The sequence below is a fragment of the Megalobrama amblycephala genome, linkage group LG20, assembly GCF_018812025.1.
Source record: "Megalobrama amblycephala isolate DHTTF-2021 linkage group LG20, ASM1881202v1, whole genome shotgun sequence".
NCBI classification, from domain to species: domain Eukaryota; kingdom Metazoa; phylum Chordata; class Actinopteri; order Cypriniformes; family Xenocyprididae; genus Megalobrama; species Megalobrama amblycephala.
Window position 1 is genome coordinate 22,060,253 of NC_063063.1, and position 23,536 is coordinate 22,083,788.

Sequence of the window (23,536 nt, forward strand, 5' to 3'; positions counted from 1 at the left end):
TGCAGTTAAATATCCAAAAAAAACACTAGGCCAGTGTTATATATTTTATTCACTTGAGTACTTACAACATCCCAAATGTTTGCAACTATTTGTAAATCTTTGAGAAAATTGCAATTTTAACCAAGGCTACGGGACGTGTGAGGAGTCGTCTGTCAATTGCGTCATACCCGCGTTACCCTCGGTTTCCGGTTTTATTTTGTAGAAACCATGGAAACACCAAAGACGCTTTAATATATTACATGTTTTAATAGACAAGGGAACGACTGTTTTGATATATTTATAGACAGAAAACTACTTATTGTTATAGCTCAACACGTTTAGTCTTATTGTTTAAATCTAATTTTCTTGATTTTTTGCGAGTACCATGCTTTACTATGCCTCAGAGAAAAACACTATGTTGTGAAGTAGCTAACATAGCATAATCAGATGCAGCTTTATTTGTAGTAACAGTAATACAGAATTTTCTCCATCATATAATATATTTTAAAATTAAGTCCATGCTATTTATCAACACAAGCCATCCAGCATTTAATATGATATTCTAAAATCGATCTATCTGAAGTGTGCAACAGTGTCTCACAGAAGCCACCGAGTGAACGCACAGAGTAACGTTATAACATAATTTTCAACACACTCAAATGTATCTAATATAATAAACAGAGCTGCATTACTTCATACTCATGACTGGAAAAGCGGAAGCGGCGCCAGTGACTGCGGCATTATAAAAGTTCTGCTGCTCGTGAGGCGTGTGTTGCACACCAACAGCCTCGACAGCGACCTCGTTCAGCTCCCACAACACTCGGTCCTCTTCTGCTTTATACTACAGTAACATTAATAATCACATCCATGAGCATGATTTCTGCCCGAGTCCTATCCTGATTATTTTCCACCGGCTGTGATGTGAAGACCACATGTCCCAAGATTCCGCACTCAAATTTGGCATCATCAAACTACACCTTTGTTTTGAATAGGCCTCTAGCGACCTCTAGCAGACAGAAAATGTTACATATTGTACCTTTAAGTAGTCACCCTGTATGTTATCAATGTAATACGTCTGAGCATATTAGGCCTTCATTGGAGTCGAATCTAACCTTGTGACTTTTGATTCCCAATGCTTCGGAATCAATGAATTGACCCTTTTTGATGAAATATACAAAACAGTAAATAAAATTAAATGTGTAAGCAATCCAAAGACAAGAATTCATACATTTTAACATTTTATTTCAAATAAATATCCAATATTTTACAATGTGACAGTATAGGTTGTGTGACCTTCATTAAATGTAGAAATAAATATCCCAACTGCACTGTAATACCTTAAAAAGAGCATAAAGAATAAATAAGTTACTTTTATGGTGCAACCGTAGGCTACTGTTTCCAATCTACTCCTTGGTAGAAAAATTTAAATAAATAAAGTCCATTAAATAACTGTCCAATGTGGATATCTGATATTGCTCTGTAACCGGCACTTGCACAATACCATGCTAATACAGTTCAAAAGAAAGAATCCTTCCCCTCAAGTTAAACCCATGTTAAAACAGTGTTTGTCTCCTTTAGGTTATGGAAGTTTGCTAGATTACTGTAGATCCATCTGGCCATTGAAGTTCCACCAGGCCGGCTCCATTTCCCCAAGAACATCCTCCAGATACTGAGAGGACAGATCTGGAAGTGGGGCCACAGGCTGCTCCTCAGCAACCCTGTCCCATGGGCTTCCACAGTCGGTGTCTGGCACAGATGGAGAGCAATTTTCCAGTCCCATGTCCCAAAATGCTGAATCAGGAGAGGCAGGAGAAGTTGGAAGTGACTCAAGGCCACTAACACACCCAACTTTGGCACTTCCATGTGGATAAGGAGGTGGTGGGTAGAGGAAGAAATGACTCTCATCCTTGTAGGAATCCCCAAAACTCTGTGCTGGTAGACTCCATGTAGACTCAGGAGAGGTCTGTGTGCTTCCTCCAGAGCTCCAGCTGTCTGTCACAGCTTGCAGATCAGAGGGAAGAGAGGGAGAACAAGAGCTGGTTCCCATCAACCTGTTTTGCCGAGGCTTAATGGCAGGTGTGCTATAGTCACTTGGAGGGAAAGTAAAGTGCTGAGGAGACATTTGAGACATCTGAATGTTGAAGGACGCCTCTTGAATGCCTCTCTGTTGGCCACTGACCCCAACGCTAGCCATGTGAGGGGGTAGGAAAGGGCTGGGCAGAGGAGAGGTGCTGTCTAGCTGAGGTGAGTTCTGAGTAGCTCTGTTCTTTAGGGTTCTGGCTCTCTTGTTCTGGAACCACACCTGTAAAAAACAACATTTATGTTAGAATGTTGATATATTATACATTTTTTAATACTTTTTAAAGTTTTTGAAAACTTTAAATTGTTATTTTGTTATTTACATACCTGAATACGTGACTCGGGTAGGCCGGTGGCTTGAGATAGACTTTCCCTGACACTAATACCAGGGTAGGGGTCCACACTGAAAGCCATTTTAAGTAGTTCCAAGTGCTCTTTGGTGAAACAGGTTCTCTTCCTGCGGCCTGCAATTTTACTGGCCTGTGAGTTTCCATCCTGAGCTGTAAGAGTAAAAAGATGTATGTTATTATAAAGGCACAAAATAAATAATTATTCCAGAGGAAAAAAATCTTAAAATCTTAAAAATAAATGAATAAAAACAATAATACTTACAAATGCAGTCAGTCCACATGTCTTTCAAGGATGTTTTGATTATCACTTGTAGAATGTAATTCTGTAAGGACTGAGTAGGTCAAGCTGAATGCTTTCTTACTGCTCCCTGTGCTACTGACCAAGAACTGAGAGTTACCACTTTTTATACCTGCCCACTTTGGTCCAGAGGGGGCGGTCCTAACACTTGTACACTTTAAAATTTAAGTGGGCTCTATGATCTCTAATGGGCAAGTCACACCTTCATACATGCCACACCTTAATTTACACTTCATTCATCCATCCTCTTTTATTGTTCATCACAGATACTTGACAAATTTGCAAGTATGTCAAGACATTTGTAAAACTGTTTATGGAAATATTACTTATGATATAATACTGCTTACTACTTAAAAAAGAAATATATTTGCAGATAAACTGCCATATTTTTATAGTAATATTACATGCTTTTAAATTTCTTTTTTGTAAATAAATAATGTAATTATACATTCAGCATGGATTTACATTTTACTTTACAGTTTTACAAATATGTATATACTAATTTACATGTACTTATATGTATAGACTAATTATATTTATATACTATTTAGTTTATACATTTGTTAAGTAAATCGCATAAAAATGGTAATATATAATTTATGTAAATTAGTATATACATGTACTTTATATGTATACACTAATTTACATTTATAAACATTTATCCATTTTATTATTTGTAAATATTATTATTTTAGTTATACATTATAGTAATATATTGTTACAGGATATACATAAAAATAATATAAAAGTAAATGTTCTTATGTGTTTATTTTATAATCATTACACACACACAGTTATATATATAATTCAAATGCAGATCATGAGCTATTTTTAAGTACCATTAAAGTTTAATGTAAAACCACAGTGATGTTTTACTGAATCATGTAATATTCTAAAGAAGGCTTAAAGCATTGTTTCATTATTTAATATTGATATAAATATTTATGATCATCCCACAATGTTTTCATCACTCTTTACTTAAAGTTTGTATTAAATGACCCTAGAAAGTATCAAGTGTAGGACTAAAACATGATTCTGTGTTGAAACATAAAGAAGTCACATACTGTATTTGTTTTAGATCAAATAAACATAAATAGTGGGTTTTCATATCATACAAGAGAAAGATTTTAATCTGCACTCAAATTTCAACATTTTGTGCTAATCAAATTTGAAAAGATTATGACTTCTGTCATAGGTGTGAATAGGTTTGATGAATCTGTTTACACCTCTTTGATTGATATGCCCCAATCAATCTATACAATGGCTCCTATAGAGCTAATTCATACCCTTTAACAGCTGTGAATATGCCTTTATTAATATGAATAGACCCCAGTCATAGATGCTTAGGTCTATATGATTTTTTGTTGTTGTTGACAATTATAAAAGTGTGATTAATTAAACACCTATATCCCAAGCTACTTAGGCTATAAAAAACATGTCAAAAAGCATGCACTGAAATGCTCTTATTGAAACAATGAATACAATAACAACATTTATGTAGCTCCTACCTGACAATCCCTGGCTATACTTATTTCAGGAAAGTCTATTTAGTATCTTTTATAAATCTCTCAAAATTCATGTTCCTGATTAAAATCTTTTATATGCTTCAAGATAAATGTAAAATAATACTACTAATAATAAATAAACACAACCAACAATTCTATCATGCATGCAGACTGTTTGACTCTACTTGAATACAGATCAATGTCAGAAATTATTGTTTAAATAAACTGCTATATTAAATCACTACTAAACATATAATATGCTTGTGCCTAGAGTAGAATATTAAGACATATATTTGAAATAAATTAAATTCCATAATATTTTCAATATTCATTTCATTTTTGTCACTTTTGGTGACCTTATTGCCCCAAGGCCTGGTAAATTTCTCTTTGGTCATCATTATATTATAGCTTATAGCTTATGGCCTACAAACAACAAACATTCAATACAGTAATACCACAAATCTGAATTTTGTAGTAAGTGGGCTGTATGATCTCTAATGGGCAAGTCACACCTTCATACATGCCACACCTTAATTTACACTCCATTCATCCATCCTCTTTTGTTGTTCCTAACACTTGATCAATTTGCGAACATGTCAAGACAATTTGTAAAACTATTTATAGAAACATTACTTACAAGTATTACCGCTTACTACATTTAAAATACAATATTTGCAGGTTCATTACCATATTTTTTTCAGCATATTACATACATTTTCTTTTCTTTTTTGTAAATGAATCACTGATTATATGCAGCTTACAAATAGTTTATGATCACTTTATTGAATTTAAAATAGTAAAAATACACAATAGTAGACATTTTATTCAATGCCAGGAATATTTTTATAGAATAGGATATTATAAAATATATCTGAAATATATCAGAGTAACATTTTAAATATTTAGGTAATTTTTGTCCCAGTTATTTTTTCTGACCCTTCATCATTTACTCTCTCGGCCTACCTATGGCCTGTAATGACAAACAGCATAAATTACATAAAGTTCTTCTTTTAGGAGCCAAAAGTTGCAGTATTTTTCTGAAAAGGACCATGATTGTCTGATTTGTCGATTCACATCATTGTTATTTAGCTATTTACATAAAAACAACAACAGCAGCTTGAAAATGTTTCTTTGATTTGTGTAAAAAAAATCATGTTTTTATGTAATTTATATTGTAGAACAAAATGTAAAAGACTTGTATTAGGCTAACTAAAACTGTATTAACATTCTTTATAATAATATGTTGTATGAGCATTTGTTACATAAATGTTACATAACTACCATGAAAAAGTAGGCTATATCTAATTCCTCAAATGTGAATTGTAAAGCCTGCAGATGCATTATAAGAACAATTAACATCACTGTTGTAGGCCTACTTATTTACTTATAAAGAACTTACAATAAAACAACAGCTTGAAAATGTTTGTTTGGTGTAAAAAATTAGCCTGTGTTAGTGTGAAAGCCTTATCAATTTTTGAATTAACATTCATTGAAGTAATAATTTTACTTAGTCTACTATTGAAATTATGTTTACCCTGATATATGCGTGTTTTATGATCATTTGTTTCATAAATGTTAGATGACTACCCTGGTTGTAATGTATTATTATCATTATCATCATCTCACTAGCACAATATACATACATACATATATTTGCGGATCTCAGTGCGCCAGTATTTATAACCTAGTAAACACTATTTTAACTCTATCAGAGTGAATGATATTGTAGGTCAAGATGGCGCTCCATGATCTAGAGTGAGTCATGGCGTCCCTGGAGTCTACAAAACAGCAGTATGCACGGCCACTTTTATAGATGGACACAACTGCATCTGAAACAGAGCGAAAACTACACGGACTTTAATTTAAACAACACGTTCTATTCCTTAATTAACCAAAGGAAAATTGTATTCCATTTAGAGAACTGGCTTTGGGGTTTAAAAAGAAATATATGTTTGTAAAGACGACCTAATGAGTGTTTCAGGTAATCCATATTCATCCGCTCTGAGTTCCTGCCTCACGCGCATTGAAGGCAGCGGAACCCGGATGGAACTGTCATGGCTGCCGTCACCGACCTGCCAGTCTAAAGAGAAAAGAGAGGTAAATTTCTCTAAACAGCGTCTATTTGAAACAGCGCTTTTAATTAAGACATAGTGACATTAATTTCTAATACAACTGTGACTTTTTTGAGTAGTGCGCTTTTGCGTTGACTTCTTTGTTTTTTAATCGTTGATTACATCCAGCGTGGGTGGGGGCGAGTTGCTTTATTTTTGTTGATGTGGATAAATAACATGGCTTATGAGTGAATTACTTTGAGCGACGTTTGTAGATGTGTTCGCTAAGAGAGAAGCGGGATAGTCGGTCTGCATCCAGAAATGCACGGCCATAATTGTCGTGTTGAGTCGATTGACATGGCACTTCCTTTAGTTGGCTGTGCATTGTGCGTGTCCGCGTTGCACAAAGTTGGTGAATGTCAACTTAATTCAAATAACTTTATTCATTCGCAGATGCATGGCTTTGTTGTTGGGTGTTGCTGGTTTTGTATTATGTTTTTAAAAAGTTTGTTTGCGCATCTGTAGGAAGATTGTGAAGTAATGAAATTCTGATGAAAACTTTGGCTAATATAGCAAATGTGGAAAATGAGTAAAGATAAATCAACGCTGTCTGTTACAGATGTGCACGGTCGGATATGCGGATGAGATTACGATCATGCAGATGGAGTTTAAGCTACAAATGAAAAAATGTTCCATGCATCACTTCACATCTTGTTTGTAAAATAGTTTATGGAGGTTATCATACAAACATTAATCCATTTAATACCAGTGTTCTTCCAGCTCGTTAGATGGCACAGTAAAATGAACTGCTTGCATTTTCTACAGTTTTGAAGTTAGTGATGCTGGTCACTCACAGTTATAGCTATTGGGAGTCAGATTGCTTAGTAAGACCCAATAGTTGACAAAGGATTTATTAATTTATTTATTTTACTATCAAGATATTCTGCAGAAAAGAGGAATAATAATAGAATAAATTCATTTTTACTTGGTTTCGTTTTTGTAACAATGATTTGAAATCTAAAATTGAATTTATTTAAAATAAGTCTCTGGCTTTTCCCACTGTTCACAAACTTGACTACTGGCATGTTTCTGCTACATGTATTACGATCCTAGTTTGTGTGCCAGAACAATTTTAAAAGTACATTAATAATAGACTATTTTGTCTTACATATCTTAGTTCTTTGTGTATTTTACATGCTTGCTTTTGTCTTTTATGTTAAACTTTGACACAGATGCTAATTTTTCAGAGGTGTAAACTAGAATTAAACTGCTGTAGTCATAAGACAATTTACACCAGTCATGTAAAAATGATTCCATGAAATCAAAACAGTCTGCATTTTAATATTTGACAACTATGTGTATAATACATCAACAACTTTTTTGACCACATGTTACAAGTGAGATTAAATTGGTTTATGGCAGATTTCAGATTGTACTAATTGCTGTAGAACTGTTGGATCCCAAAATCTCTCTCTCTCTCTCTCTCTCTCTCTCTCTCTCTCTATATATATATATATATATATATATATATATATATATATATATATATATATATATATATATATATATATATATATTATATACAATTTGATTTGATAGATAGTGACAGAGTTCTAAATTATTAAGTTTCAACAGGCTACAATGTACTTAGTTAAATTTGCATTTCTCAGGGTTAGACACTTGGCATTCTTCACAGAACACATTTCAGATAGTATTGTGTATTAAACGGTGTTACAGCAGCTGTTGTTGTATGACCTACACTACATCACTTTTGTGAACCACAAATGAATGGGAAGTGCTATATTCTGCACAGCAAATGGTGTACTGCTCATTTTGGAAAATGTAGTGGATCGTCCATATATTTTATACATACAGAAAATTTGCATGCCATGCACTGTATACACGTTATAAACTGCTGCAGTAGTATGATAGTATGCTGTTCTGAACATCTTTTAAACAGATAAAAATTGTGATGTGTAGGTCCACATGGAAATCTCTGCAGATTTTTACAGAATTTGAACAACCAATAATCACAAAATTCTTCAGATCCTATGCCCCTTATCAGTTTATTTATCAGATATTGTGATTATACTTTGTTGATTATAAATCTGAGTATTATTTTATTTATTTTTTATTTTTTTACAATGTTTAAATCCATTCTGGTGAATATTCTCAAAATTGGCACAGAAAATGACAACTAACTCCATTTGGGCTCATAATTATTACATTTTTGCAACATTCATAATTACAAGTTTTTCACACTGCTTACTGCTGTAGTATATTATTTACTGTAAAGGGCTATAATGTGACATCCAGTTTTTCCGGATGTATGCAACTGAGGTGAATGGCATTAAAATGTTTTCTGTTCTGCTTTCTTGAAGCAAACTTTAAGACAACAAGCATGAAAGGCAAGAAGATGTTGCATGTCATTTTTAAACAAATATTAGTATTGTAGACTGCGCTGGAGAAAATATGTAGCCTATAGTAACTTAATTTTTTTTTTTCACAAAATGACTTAAATTAATTTGTGTAATACTTATATACTCAACATGTTGCATATGTTTTTTTAAAGCATAAATTAAAGCATAGTAGCTCTTATAAAATGTATTTAATAGAGGTCTTTTTCCTTAAATGCTGTAATACATTAACTGTACAGTAGTGTTATTCACATATTACAATATAATAATGCTTGTTTGTTTTTGTTTCAAATATTGTAGGAGCCTTTATTCTAAAGCATGGAGGTTGACCTGACAGCATCAGATGATCCCCCTGAAAGCCATGACCAGAGCCAGGATGATGATACCTTACTGGACCACACTTTGCCTCTTGAGTTGGCGCATCAGCTTCCAGAGACAGCCCCTTGCAACGAGCATTGTGACCAAGATGAAACACCCCCTGAGGAGTCAGTCACTGATAATCTTCACAGCAAAGCTTCTGGAAAGACTCCATGTAAGATGCAGCAGGGTGCAATCTTCTCTGGAAAAATACTGAGTTTTTGTTGCTCTGAATGCAAAGACGACACCACTTACAGCCCCAACGACTTGCTGAAACATTTTCAAGGATCTCACAAGGGAACCCTTCCAACTTATCCTTGTGATCTGTGCTCGTTTGTCACCAATGAATTCTCATCTCTTCAGCGTCATCGCATCGGACATCGAAACACTTTGGTCACGTGCGAGATTTGCAACGATGGGGTGCAGTATTCACTTCTTTTGCTCACCAGGCACTTTACCAACTGCCACAGCCGTAATGGACAGTTTCGCTGTAAAAAGTGTGAGTTCTCCACCAGAGATGCAGGAACCTTTGTTCAGCACACCCATCATCACAACGAACGTAATCACAAATGTGTGAAATGTCCGCATGGTAGCCCCACGCAAGGAGAGCTTCAGAAGCATACCTTGGTGCATTCTGGGACTTTTCCTTTCTCTTGTCAGATTTGTGGATATAGCGCAGCTCGCAAAGAGTACCTGAACAAACATCTTACAGTGGCTCATGGTGAGGAGATGAACAAGAGGAGAGCAAATGAGGACAATTCTGGAATCAATTCACCTGGACTAAAAATCCTGCTTAAGAAGTCTCCTCCTGTTGGAGGATCTAGAGAACCGCAGTGGATGTCAAAACTTAACTCACTCCCTGGTGTAGGTCTGCTCGATCATAACGGCAGGTTGTTTAATCCTGAAAAAACCTTGGAGGAGACCCAGCAGTTTCTTGAAAGAGCTGTTGGGGTTAAAAAAGAAAATAATAAATGGACAAAGTCTCCCGTACAAACCGAGCCACAAACTTTGCACCTTATTCCGTCAACAACGCCACAACCAAAGTTACAAGAGCATGAGATTAGTCCAGGAAGTCCAGGACTTCTGAATTCAACCAACAGCAATGGACTGACTGTTCTTATGGTGAAAAATAAAATATCTATTCCACCAAACTGTACCACTAAAGTCATGGGCTTTAAGATAGTAGATGGTAAAAAACATTTAGTTCTAAAAGTCATACCGACAAAACCAGAAGACTCCACTGAAAATGAGCTTTCTGATTCACACCTCGGTGAAGATGAAGATAAAACAACCAGCAGCCCCTGCTCTTCATCCTCACCAATCATAGGATCTCTCCTCAGTTTAGAGTCTGGAGAATCAAATGAGCCATCTTCAATAAAAGAAGAGTCACCAGAAGTTGAAAATCACATTGGCAACCATCTCCCCCTGACAGATGAGCACAAAGTTAGCTTTATGATTGCAAGTAAGGCAAGGCAGGTTACAAATGAGGATACAGAAGTCTCACATGGTGTTAAAGTACTGTCTACAGCATCAAAAGATGCTGCGCTTTCCCTGAGTCAGAGCCGCCAATCGAATGGGAGGTCATCGCCTCATCTTCATGACGTATCTTTCCTCTGTTCAAGTGAAAAAAGCTACATTGATAATATCCAAACAGCAAATCCAGCCGCTTCACCTCATGTTTCAAAATCAGAGCTTCCCTCTGCTTATTCTGAGAGCACACTCTCTAATTTGCAAATTGCTCAAGTAGACTCATCTGAATATGAGGCTACAGCATTAGCTACAGTTATGGATCAACATTCAGGATTACAGTCACCTGGTGATGCAACCACACATCCTTCCTGTGACTCTTCCGATTCAAAATCTGACCCTGAAATGTCTGTAGATGACAAGTTCACACACGTTGATATCCTGGAATCTAAACTTCCAACTGCAGATGCAACATTTTCTGTGCTGTCAGAAGAATCTCTTATCCAGGAACCTCGATTCAGTTCAGTGGCTGCAGAAGGGCAGGATTCTGACAAAGTTGAGACATCTTTTTGTGAGATGACTGACATTAAGACCTCTAACGCAAAAGTTGGAGAGAGCTCTCAGTTTTACCCAAATGCTCCTTCTGACTCAAGTCAGACTAAAGCTTCAGACAGTGTAGTTGTAAAGTTCTCTGAAGTAACTAAAAACAAAACAACTGAGGCAAACTCAGAAAATGAAACTAGTAAAGGTGCATCACCTGATGCCAAAGATTGTAACACAGAGGTTGAAAATAACTTTCTCAATTCCCCAAGTCAAGAGGTCTTTAGTTTCCACAATTATTCTAAAGATTCCTTCGGGAGCTCTCCTGATTCATTGCAGCCTGAGGAAGACTCACTGGAAGGGCTGGAGGAAGAAGAGTGTGAGGAAGATTTTGGTGACTGGAGCTTAACTCTGCCGGCATCGCCTCCTCTTCCAGCTGAAGAAGATAGCAAGGCAGTGGCTAATGTGAGTGATCCGCTCTCTGAAAGTGGAGAGAGAGCATTAGAGCGAGTGTCGGATAGCGATATCGAGGTAGATGAGTGCATAGCTACTGTTGATGATTCACTCATTCCTGTGCTTCCAGAAAAAGGAGTAGAAATGGCTTGTTCATCAGCATCAGAGAAGAAACCAGAAGGCATCACATTTGCAAGTGAGAACACTGCGGCAAACTTGACTAGTGCAGCTGTTTTGGGCAAGATACTTGAAAAGCACTCGGATGCTATTATCAGCCAGCAGCTTGAGAAAGAAAGAATGAGGACTTCAGCTACAGGACAAGAAACTGTTAGGCCGACCAAAACCACACTTCGGATTTTGCAAACACCTGAAGGAAAACAGCAGATGTTCCTTCAGACTACAGACACTCCATATGCTGTGCCAGTTCAGCTGAAAAGTGGGGCTGGGTTCAAGCTGATTACTAAGTCCAGTTCTCCCAACATTAATGTGTCCTATGTGAAACCTGGGATTGAGACGGCCAGCAAGACAAAGGGAGTAGCTCTGACTTTAAACGGAGGCAGAATTGGCATGTCTGCGCAAAGTTCAGGTCTGGAAACTAAAGGTCAAACGTCTATCCAAATGGCACCGAGCGGCAGTGGAAATCGCTACTTTGTCAATGCTGCAGCTCTTAAAGCATCTCTTCTCTTGTCAGGTGCTGTCAAGTCCTCATCCGGAGAACAGGCGACCAACGTGCCACAGACTTGTTATTTAGTTCAGAGACCAGTCCCCGTTACCCCAGTTAGTAGCGAGTCAAATGGCCCAAGTTCTAAGACTGTGCTTGCAACTCGTCCTGTATTGGCCATGCCTGTGAATTCAGCAGATAAAACCAGTCCCTTGCAGTCTGGGAGACAAGCTTACCTGGTTAGATACATTTCTCCAGCTAAGTCAGGTATACTTTTAAACAATTCAGATGGGAAAGCTTTGAACCAGGGCAACCAAGTCAATGAGGCTGGCAAAAACAGGGTATTCCTTAAGATAGTTAGAGGTCCCAACGGCACCAGATTTCTCTCCACCACTCCATACACCACATCCAAAAAGTCAGTATACCTTGCCACAAGCTCTTTACAGTCACCTTGCTTGTTAATGTCTTCAAATAAATCTTTAACCAGTGTGTCTGCAGGTCTGAAAACCTCTACTAATTCCCAAGGTCTCACTCATAAACTCGTCCCAGCATCCCAGCTTAAACATATTCTACCCCAATCCAGTGTTCAAATCAAAAGCAGGGCTGATCATGATGTAGCATTACAGAAGTTGCCACTTGTTCCCAGTCCCATCCGTCCACGAAGCCAAAGGAAACGGAGCCGAAGGGCTTTGTTTGAGGAAATGCTGGAGCGCTCCTCCAAAACGAGGAGAATCTCAAGCAAGTCGACTGAGAAAGATGCTACCTCAATTTGGGAGCCTGTTGCGAAAGATGCAGTGAGAACGCTAAAGCTCTGTCCCTTTAGTCCACTTCAAGAAATCAAATGTCCCCGCCGAAACCAGCCTGTGGTTGTGCTGAACCACCCAGATGCAGACATTCCTGAAGTTGCTAGCATCATGAGGTCAGTGAACAAATACAAAGGTGAAGTTCTCAAGGTGGCACTGTCCCAAAGTACAGTTAAAGCCCTCTCTGAGTCTCCAAATACACTTTCAAAGCAGAATGCTTTCAATGGAAATGGGAGCGAAAGATCAAGGCCAGTTGGAGGCACTGTTCAAGAGAGATTCATACTGAAACTAAAGTTAAAAAAGACTAGCAGAAATAAGTATGAGGTGGTGAGGTCCTCATCCGCCGGTTCAGAGCAGCAGTCAACATTTTGTTGCTGGTTTTGTGGCCGAGTTTTCAACAACCAAGAGGACTGGATCGGCCATGGTCAACGGCATCTAATGGAGGCAACACGAGACTGGAATAAGCTGTTCTAATGCAACTACAGAGCCCCTGGATTGGGCCAAATGCCATCCTTCATTGTAGAAAACAGATTTTTTGTAATCTTTTCTTTTTTTAATAGTACAGTAAGATACAGTTAACCTGTTGATATTATTTTTCCATAGATTTTTCTCCAGAAGCTTTTAAAGGGTATAGTGTTATAGAGAAGAGTTTGGTACCTGAAACAAGTTTGTATGTAAATAATTTTCACCCTTGTATATTTAAGTCGAAACCCTTGAGTATGTACAGAATGGAACTGTGAAAACTGGACACACTGTATGTTTATGGTGCAAGCAAGAAGATCACTGGTATAAGATGGTGCTGTCTCTTATAGACCTTTTTTAATGCAGACAATTGAACCAATTTCTCAGGTAATTCCATAGTCTTTGAATGAGTGAATGGTCCAGTTGATAAAGAGGTAATTATCTTTCATTCTGAAGCTGTGTTTGTAGATTGAAACATTATGTACCATTTAAGTACAGTTTAAATTGTCTACATATGTCATGCCTACATCACTGAACCATACTGATTTCACATTAATGTTCTTTGGGGCTTAGATATTGTGAAAAGTTCAAAATACATTGATCTGCAAATTTAAAGAGATGGTTCACCCAAAAATTAAAATTGTCATTTAGTTCCAAACCTTTATGTCTTTTTGTTCTGTGGAACACAAAAGATGGTATTTTGAAACATTTCCTTTGTTTTTTGTTCATACAATGAAAATCAGTGTCGTTTAATGTTGTTTTGGACCCCGTTGGTTTTCATTGCATGGACAAAAACTGAAAAAAAAACAACATTCTTCAGAATGTTCCACAGAAGAAAAAGTCATACAGCTTTGGAACAACACAAGGGTGAGCAAATGGCTATTTTCATTTTGGGATAAACTATTCCATTAAGTATTATTTTAGAATATTGCCTAAAAACAAGCCCAACTGGTTCCTGTGGAAACCATCCTTTTGAAATGATGTGTCCTTTGAGGTGGTTTGCCATTAATACGCTGAATTTGTTCTCATGTTGTTTCTTAGGGTCAGTTTTATGTTTTGCCTGTACCATTCATCTCCCTTCATTACATCAAATCAGACCCGGTGTCCTTCCAGTAGCAATAATGGACTTTATAATAGTTGGAATGTTTTTCTCTGTAAAGATATGCTGAACCTACATCTGTTAGTTATGGCTTTGGTGCTTTTTGTTTGTCCTTTCCCTTATTCGAAATGAAGAAATGCACCTGTAAATGTACTATTATGCTTTACTAAAAAAAGATAAAACGGGATGTATTGAGATGCAAGCCAACAAACCTCAAATAGCCAACCAAACACTAACTGTATTTTCATTTTCTGTGATACTTGAGTGCCTCATTCTGCCTCAAAGTTTTAACAAGAAGGTCTGTTTCATTTCATTTTAAAGTCCACTTTTGTAAGATTATTGTGTGCTTAGCAGAGTTAAAAGATTGACCATTCATTTGCGCTAGACTACATTGATTTTTGTTTTCAACTGATTTGTAAACCATTGAAGTTGAGAATTCCTTTAAACTATTTTTGAGACACTGTTTTCTCATTGATAGCCCCAATATCAAGTCTTTTCAATATGGGTTTCTGTCCCGTATGAACAACTGTTTTTGTTAACATTAAGTATATCCTTTACATTAAAAGAATGCTTTACTAGACATTTGATCCAACTACTGTTTATGTCAACTCAGTTAACACTGACCAGAACTGATACAGTGTACTCAATGGTGCTTTTGAATTGATCTGTCAATCTGCTAATTTTTGAGTTTCTTTTATAGAATTTCTCTTTAATTCTAGATAAACGCCTCACAAGTGCTCTGATCTGCTACGCCGAACTCTCAATGAGAAATCTCTGTAATTGTAAGGACAGATGTATTAATTTGTCTGTGTATATTAATTGTTTTCTGTCCATTGTGCTTGAAAGAAGCTTTGATGGCAGAGAGGTAATAATCCATCCTTGATTTAAGTAGCGAGTGTTAAGTGTATTATAGTTGTCAGGATAAATCAGTGATTTCTCTGTAGCTTTACTTTCCTGTGTTTGGTCATTTTAACTGTTTCTAACACATGAGGACTGTTGTTGGCTTATAGCGTTTTATTTTCAATATTCACTCAGTATGTACGTCACCCTCTCTGTGACATGACAATCACTGTTATACATGTGAAGTAGTGGAATTGTTTATGCAAACCATAACAGTTGGCTAATATTCAGCTCAAATGGCCCAGCTTGAAACAAGTAATGTTATGCCATGAATGAGCAAAAAATATAGTCCTCACTCAGACACCTGTCAACCAAATAATGTTTGTCTTGAGGCAAAAATGTCCTTCCTTTTTGTTGTAAGGCCCATGTCACACAGGTTTTATTGGATTCTGAGAGACAAGTTTATTTTTTTATGCTAAGTGCCTAAAATGTGATGCACCAGGTTGACACTATATTGTACTGTATTTACCTCCTTGCAGTTCCTTCTTTAATAAATGTAAATACCTTTGAAGATGATGGGTTTTTTATGACTGAAAAAAATGTTTTCAGTTGTATTGCCTCTGGGGTTGCCTATTTATATTTTGGTATTTATGTGACTCTTAATCTTGAAAATGGAGGTGTGAGGAAGCACTCACCTCTAGGTGGCAGTATTGCATTAAGTTAGTAATTTAGTACTGCCATTATAATATAATTCAGAGGGTGTTTTACCAGCACATTGGCACAATTTTAACTTCATTGGTATTCAACAGTATGATGCAAACACAGGAGTATCTTTATTCTGGTAAGAAACATTCTCAACTCCACTTACTCTTGTGCCTTCTCATTCAAAATACAGCAAATGTATGTTGACCAAAGCATTATTTGCTGTGATGTCTAATAGTATTAATCTAATAGTATAAATCATTCACTTAATTTTCAAATATATAACCAAGTTGTAGATGCATGACAGATTAAGCATTTAAGATAACTATGCTAAATCTGTGAGCTGTGTGTATTGTAACAAAACCACTCCTTATATGGACAGCAGCTTGTAACTTTGCACAATTAACTTTGATTGTGTCTTTAAGTGTTCTAAATTCACTCATCACTTTCATATTCTCTTAAAGGGGTAGTTCACCCAAAAATGAAAATTCTGTCATCATTTACTCACCCTCAAGTTGTTCCAAACCTGTATAAATTTCTTTGTTCTGTAGTACACAAAGGAAGATATTTGGAAGAATGTTTGTAACCAAGCAGATCTCGCCCTCCAGTGGCTACCATAGTAGGAATATAAATACTATGGTAGTCAATGGGGGCGAGATCTGCTTGGTTACAAACATTCTTCCAAATATCTTCCTTTGATTACAGGTTTGGAACAACTTGAGGGGGAGTAAATGATAGCAGAATTTTCATTTTTGGGTGAACTATCCTTTTAACAACTACATATTAGTAACTCATCCCTAAACTAAAAATTTGTATGTCAATTCGTTAGTTTGTGTGTAATCAAATTCAACACGAGGACCAAGTTGTCACAATGGGAACCTGCCATTACACCACCTAATAAAGGCTTTTCAGCATAATGTAAAAAGTAAAACTATTATGAAGCACAAAAATGATTAAAAAAATCAAAATGCTAAAGATAACCTTCTAAAACATCACAATATTGTTTGGGCCAACAAATATTGTAATTTTATAAATATAAAAGTTGCCTTCATTAATACTTGCCTGAATGTGTGGTTTTGTGTTCTCTTGTACAAAGATTTTTTTTTTAAATAAATTCTAATATGGTTCTGAAACCAACACAAAACCACAGCTAGAGAAAACATGCATCACTGGGCTTTTGACTCAAAACTTGAGATAAACTGTGACAACTAGCCCCAGTCTCTCCTATAACCTGGGCTATTTTGTGCAATCTTTGTGGATCTTGTACTACGAAGAGTCATACAACCCTCTCTATCCGGTAAAGCTAGTGTTGATGTTGCATATCAAATTAAACAAGAGAATCTATATAGGCTATGTATACAGTACATGACACTCCAAATGAATGCATTTATTATACTATTTAAGATGCCGTCCCATACACGCTCTAATTTACTAGGCCTGGTTCGACTTTCACCTTCATTTTCATTAAGGCTCTGTCATCATAATAAGGGCAAAATCTCTACCCAGGCTATGATTTGCCGTGAGTCATTATCCTATGTCACGATGAGGATATTTGAGATGCGCAAATGGGGCGTTCTATCAGGAGAGACTTATAGCCTCATGAGCGGATCACATGTCACCCACAATCAAAAGAATCCCAGATCTGAGACTGACTGTTTAGTCTGGGATCAACTGAATGATTGTATGTGCTGGCATTCAGTGCTGGGCTTCAGAAAACCTGTGGACCATCACTGAGCAGGAAAGTGAGAGACAGGTCGGCTCGCTTTGACAGGATTTAAATAGGTCAGGCTTGTACCAGAGCTGTCTGCAGACTGCCTCTGACTTCCTGCCATTGAAGTGGTTCAGGCCATGGAATGGCCTGCGGGAAGGAAGGATGGCAGCCCATTCAATGAGAAATGAAGCATTAACACACAAAGATAAGAAAAGCAAGGAAAAAGAGAACAGACTTCACTGATTAAGCTATTGTTATACAGTCACCATTTTGTTTCACTGCTCGATGAAACAAATAAAGACAAATTCTGCTGTATTTAAACTTCCATTTAAACAAATTAACTAGGATATTTAGTAAGTGACTGCAGAAGTAATACCCCATTTGCCATTTTTCAATGTTGAAGAAAATGTTAAGATGGAAAAATCTCACAAATACTGCAGTTCAGATGAAGTCAAGATTAATAAGAACCCAACTAATCAATAAATGTTCAATAACTAAATAAATTAATAACTGGTGATGTGATACATTTGACATCATATAGTCAAGAATTCCAAAATGTTTAAAAAAAGAACCACCCTTACATTTTTAACAAAGGAAGCTATTTATAAGATACCTGTCCACTTCTCCAGCTCACCACACTGTTCTATTCCTATCCTGTGCCATCCCCCGCCTATGGATCTATTTATCCTCCTTCCTCTTCGGTACATCATTTTCACTGCTTCCTCCTACTCTCTCTTTCTCTGATAGTTTGTCATCTGACTTTCAGTTGTACGATCTGTCCATTACCACTCAAACCAAAACCAGAACATCAGAGTAACCGCATGCCCGCATCTATATAAGGCACAAAATAAATAGGTCACGCAGTCCCATGAAACTCTAAATAAGTAATGTCAAAGGGTGAAGTAATTGTAATGTTTTTAGTGGTACTCAAATACTATGCGATTCTGAGTGTAGACAGTCATATAACCACTAAGCAGTGGATTGGAAATTGTGAAAAGGCTTATCAAAAAAGAAAGAGAGAAAAAAAAGTAGGGCAAGACTTAATTTAGTTAATCAGGAATTGATTGGATATTAGAAAGTGGAAGCTGCAAACTAGATGGAGGTAGATCTGAATGCAAGTTTGCAAACAGTTGTGGAGTGACAGAATGCTTGAGGGGAGGGACTGAAACTTGTGGCCATTGGGGGGGATATACTATGAAAAAGTGCGAAATTAAATACATTTTTTAACGTATATAATCTGAATAATCTATAATAAACAAGGGGCATAGGAATGATCTGAATAGTTGGGTTGGGGGCGCTGCATGACTTAAATCCCAGACAGCAACATACTGTTGCCCAGATCTGGCCCACATCTGGTACATGTGGATTACACGCGGATCAGATGTGGACCGGATCTGGGCCGACACTATGTTGCTGTCAGGGATCTCATTAGCCGCTTTTCCACTGTCGGGCCAGTGCGAGCCAAGGCTAACAGCGTGCCGGGCTGGGCCTATGGCCACAGACATTAGGCACCGAGGCCAAAATCAAGTTGCGTTTCCACTGTCGGTCCGCTAGCTCCGCAGCACTGATCTAAAAACCGCCCTTAAACACACCTCCCTTGATCAAACGTCACACAACCCAACCCATTTCAGCGTGTAGACCATCACCTGACTATGATTAGCTCCGCCTTTCACCTGGACCGCGCCTCAAGCCCCAGCTGGCCCGCTTTGGACCAAGGTTTTCAGCGGGCCAAAAAACCCGTGCCTTTGGCACCGAGGAAGCACGATCAAGCCCCGGAAGTGGCAGTGGAAACGCGACCGGCCCTGGCACGCACTAGCACGCCCGGCAGTGGAAACGCGGCTATTGAGCAGTTTTAAAAGGCTTCCTATGAATATTTCAAAGCACAACATAACATTTAAGAAACGTCAGTTAATCAAGCATTTTTTTTTTGTGCAAACAATTTTTGCAGCTATGTCATACATTAAAATGCATATTTTGGACATCAAACAGAACTTACAGAACTATGGGCTGGTGGTGGAACTTGATTGGTCATTCAGGGTTTCTGTGAAAAAAGACTAAAAATCATAAGGTCCGGCATTAGGAATACATTAAACATTTCTTAAAGGGATAGTTCACTCAAAAATGACAATTTTGTCATTACTTACTCACCCTCAAGCTGTTCCAAACCCGTACGAGTTTCTTTCTTCTGGTGAACAAAAAAGAAGATATTTTAAAGAATGTTGGTAACCGGACAGATGACATCACCCATTTTCCATAGTAGGAAAAAAAAATTAAGTCAATGGGTGCCATCAACTGTATGATTACCAAGATTCTTTAAAACATCTTTTTTTTACAGAAGAATGAAACTCATACAGTTTTGGAACAACATGAGGTGAGTAAATGACAGAATTTTAATTTTTGGGTGAACTATCCCTGTAAATGTTAAATGTTTTTATCTATTTAACAACATTGAAGGGTTAGTTCACCCAAAAATGAAAATAAATGTCATTTATTACTCACCCTCATGTCGTTCTACACCCGTAAGGCCTTCATTCATCTTCATTCAAAAAACAAAATAATGACTTTTCAACAATATAGTGATGGGCCGATTTCAAAACACTGCTTCGGAGCTCGAATCAGTAACTCGGTTCTCCTATCAAACGGCTAAACTGCTGAAATCACGTGACTTTGTCTCTGAGTCACTGATTCGATTCGCAAAGCTCCAAAGCAGTGTTTTGAAATCGGCCAATCACTATATTGTTGAAAAGTCGTTATTTTGTTTTTTTGGCGCACAAAAATATTCTCGTCGCTTTATAATATTGAGGTAGAACTACTGAACTCGCATGAACTGTTTTAAATATGTTTTTAGTACCTTTATGGATCTTGAGAGAGGAAATATCATTTCTGTGAATGCAGACCGCACTGAGCCATTGGATTTAATCAAACATATCTTAATTTGTGTTCTTACAGGTGTGGAAAGACATGAGGGTGAGTAATAAATGACATTATTTTAATTTTTGGGTGAACTAACCCTTTAACTTGTAATAGTCAAAGTATTTGCTCACAGATTGCAGCTGCTCAGATACATTTGAAACGGTGAATGGTGAGTACAAGTCTGTGGGGTTAGCATTTGCACATTAGTCCCATCAACTGCCAAAGCAAGCAGCCATTGGTTTATGTGTTTTTCATCAAAAAGTGGGGTTATAAGTAATTTCGGGGGGTGACCAGCCTGACCAGCTAAGGCCACCCTTCTAAAACCAGCCTGCTAAACCAGATATGACCATGCTAGAAGACCATCTTCAGACCAGCCTACCAGCTTAGGATGGTTCTAGCTGTTTATTATTATTATTATAGTATAGATATGTTTGTAAAACAGAATCTTTTAGTTCAATTTAACTATTGTCACAGTGCACATTTTTCGTCCTTGCTATCATTATGAAATCAAAGAATCCTTGAACAATGAACAATTTGTTAGTAATTTTGTCTTAGGACCAAATACAGACTCAAACCCATCAGCTCAGGCAAGTCATCCCATGACTCTAGCCCAAATAACTCCCTGACCTGAGCCTGTCAAGTCTATATTCTGTCGGACAGTGTTGAAATCCACCAGCAGATGGAAGTGAGGAGCAGCTCCCCTGCAGTTCTGACGCGATTGGAAGCGAAGGCGCTCATCTCCACAGAACATTTTAACGACAACACCCAATGGGTTACTCAGTGAACACGACATTGCTTATACGCATTTAGCCGTGTGAATTAGTTGTGTGGCTTGAATGCATTTTGCTGTTTGTCTTCCACTTCAACAAATGACCTCTTTGCCCCTTGCATTTGCATTCTTCTTGATCTGAATTCTAACGTAGACTTAAGGCCTCTTCAATTAAATATAAAGGGCTTTTTTGTGTTTCTACTAGTCAGGACCTCAAGAAGCCTTGTGGGCAACTAAGTGTTGTAGCAAAATGTTCAGTATAAAACATTGAAGTTCCCAAGCATGTACCAGTGGTAATCTCTCACAGCTGTTGAGTTGGAGGCTAAAAACTCCTATAGAGGTTCAGTAAGGATAAGCTGGCAGTTCTTCATCATCTCTTGGTTCCTACAGTTCCGAGCTGATGTCAGAGACCTTGACAACAGAATGCGTGAGCAGGGATCAGCTGCAGAACGGGGAGGACTGATGAATAAACAATCGTCCAGGCCCTGCAGCTCTGAAGACTGTCAGCAAGAGCTGAGACACAGCCACGATAAGCACACGCCCGACTCAAGGCAAAGGCGATGCCTTTTCTTCCTGCTGAATTCAGGGATGATTTTGACAAAGCGCACTGGCCTTCACACAACACTGCGAATGGGCGGAATGAGAAATAGATCTAGTTAGGGAAGCACTCAGGCAACTTTGGGCATTATGCATTGCATTTTCGCACAATACTTTGAAGCCTCTAGAAAGAGAGAGAGAGAACAGGAACACAGCATCAGGTGATAAAATACATTTATTGGAAATTGTGACGTAAAAAAAAAAAGAAAAAAAAGGCTTTGGGTCAGGTCAGAGCACAAATCACATGTACTCAAAAAAAAAAAAAAATCACTGCAGTTCTTTCATATGCTATAAATGACAGGTGAGTCATGTGGGTGAAGATAAAGCACAACACATGGCAAATCAGGCAGCTAGACAAAATTAATTTCCTCCAGGGATTCAAGGGAAGGCTTAATAGTATTCATTTGCTACACATCTGCAGAAGCATGGGTTGGCTGGTGAGGGGCATTTCAAGTTAAAAAATTATTTTATTATTATTATTATTTGGTGACACACTCTGGGGGACAATAGCCAATATTAATTCCATGCAAATTTATATCTTGTGTGGTTGTACTTGTGAAAAATGTAACATGATCCCTGAGCTCACAAAGAAACACGACAAAGAATTTTCCAGATGTTCCACAAGACACTTCTGTTGGCATTCTGACTAAATAATGGCACACAGTATTAAAAACAAAATGAGACAAATATGACCACATGGTATTGAAATATATATATTACCCCTTAAATGTGCACAGAAACAAGTAGCTATTTGCTAATTTCTGTGGTCATGTGTTTGCCTTAATTTAAATCAAAAATAAAATAGAATATGCTCACCAAATCACATATTAAATTTAATGAAAAGACAAAGTTGCATCTGCGCCAACTTATATATTATAAATCAGGTGTTGCTTCAAAATGAAAAAATGAATAAATAAATAAATCAAGAATAATTAACATTCAATAACCAAATTACATATCAAGTTCAATGAAACCAAGAAAGCCAAAACTAATGATCATCAGTTTTACTGGGAAAAAAAATCTAATTTACATAATCACTCTTTAGTGACTTTTTAGTTGCATTTTGTAAATTTGATTCATTTCTTGAATTAAAATTCAGTAAAACATTTAAATATTGCACGCCTAATGTTTCAATGAACTTATTATATTACTTACTATATGATAATCAGGGCTTGACATTAAGGTTTTTTGCTCACCAGCCACTGTGACTAGTGGCTTTCCAAAGTTATCAGCCACTCAGCATTTAAACTGGCCACAATTTTGACATTGATACCATGGGGAAAAACTGCCATATAGATATTTTTAACATTATCTTATAATTTGGCAGCAGGTATATTAGGCTGCTGTCACTTGAAGACCTGATGCTTGGATCCATTATACTGTTACACATGCGATTTCTTTCTCAACTGTTTATGTTAAAGCATAACTGATGTGAATATTTGCATTTTGACATTATTTTGTATGTATTTCACTGTTTAAGCAC

At 37.1% G+C, this 23,536-nt stretch overlaps 2 protein-coding genes across 3 annotated transcripts; one reads left to right on the plus strand and one right to left on the minus strand.

Moving 5' to 3' along the window:
• Positions 1 to 1,256: 1,256 nt before the first annotated feature.
• Positions 1,257 to 2,914, minus strand: mxtx2 (mix-type homeobox gene 2). Its single transcript, XM_048170201.1, has 4 exons — positions 2,909 to 2,914; positions 2,671 to 2,731; positions 2,386 to 2,558; positions 1,257 to 2,281 (listed from the first exon to the last, which is right to left on the minus strand). Exons 1-4 carry the CDS (start codon positions 2,912 to 2,914, stop codon positions 1,577 to 1,579), a joined length of 945 nt encoding a protein of 314 aa, XP_048026158.1. The 3' UTR covers positions 1,257 to 1,576.
• On the plus strand, positions 1,845 to 15,932 carry si:ch211-214e3.5 (zinc finger protein 518A). 2 transcript variants are annotated; one of them, XM_048169781.1, is made up of 2 exons: positions 1,845 to 2,223; positions 8,980 to 15,932. In XM_048169781.1, the coding sequence occupies exon 2, from the start codon at positions 8,998 to 9,000 to the stop codon at positions 13,432 to 13,434; it is 4,437 nt and encodes a 1,478-aa protein (XP_048025738.1). In that variant the 5' UTR covers positions 1,845 to 2,223; positions 8,980 to 8,997; the 3' UTR covers positions 13,435 to 15,932. The 2 variants fall into 2 exon arrangements, with proteins under 2 accessions (XP_048025738.1, XP_048025737.1); XM_048169780.1 differs by lacking the exon at positions 1,845 to 2,223 and adding an exon at positions 5,913 to 6,308.
• Positions 15,933 to 23,536: the final 7,604 nt, after the last annotated feature.

Excerpts from the sequence above, each read along its gene's own strand:
- mxtx2 (XM_048170201.1), bottom strand. Across the intron at positions 2,559-2,670 it reads CATGTGGACTGACTGCATTT|CTCAGGATGGAAACTCACAG; the intron begins GTAAGTATTATT and ends TTACTCTTACAG. Across the intron at positions 2,282-2,385 it reads TACCCGAGTCACGTATTCAG|GTGTGGTTCCAGAACAAGAG; the intron begins GTATGTAAATAA and ends TGTTTTTTACAG.
- si:ch211-214e3.5 (XM_048169781.1), top strand. The coding sequence starts at position 8,998 with ATGGAGGTTGACCTGACAGCATCAGATGATCCCCCTGAAAGCCATGAC.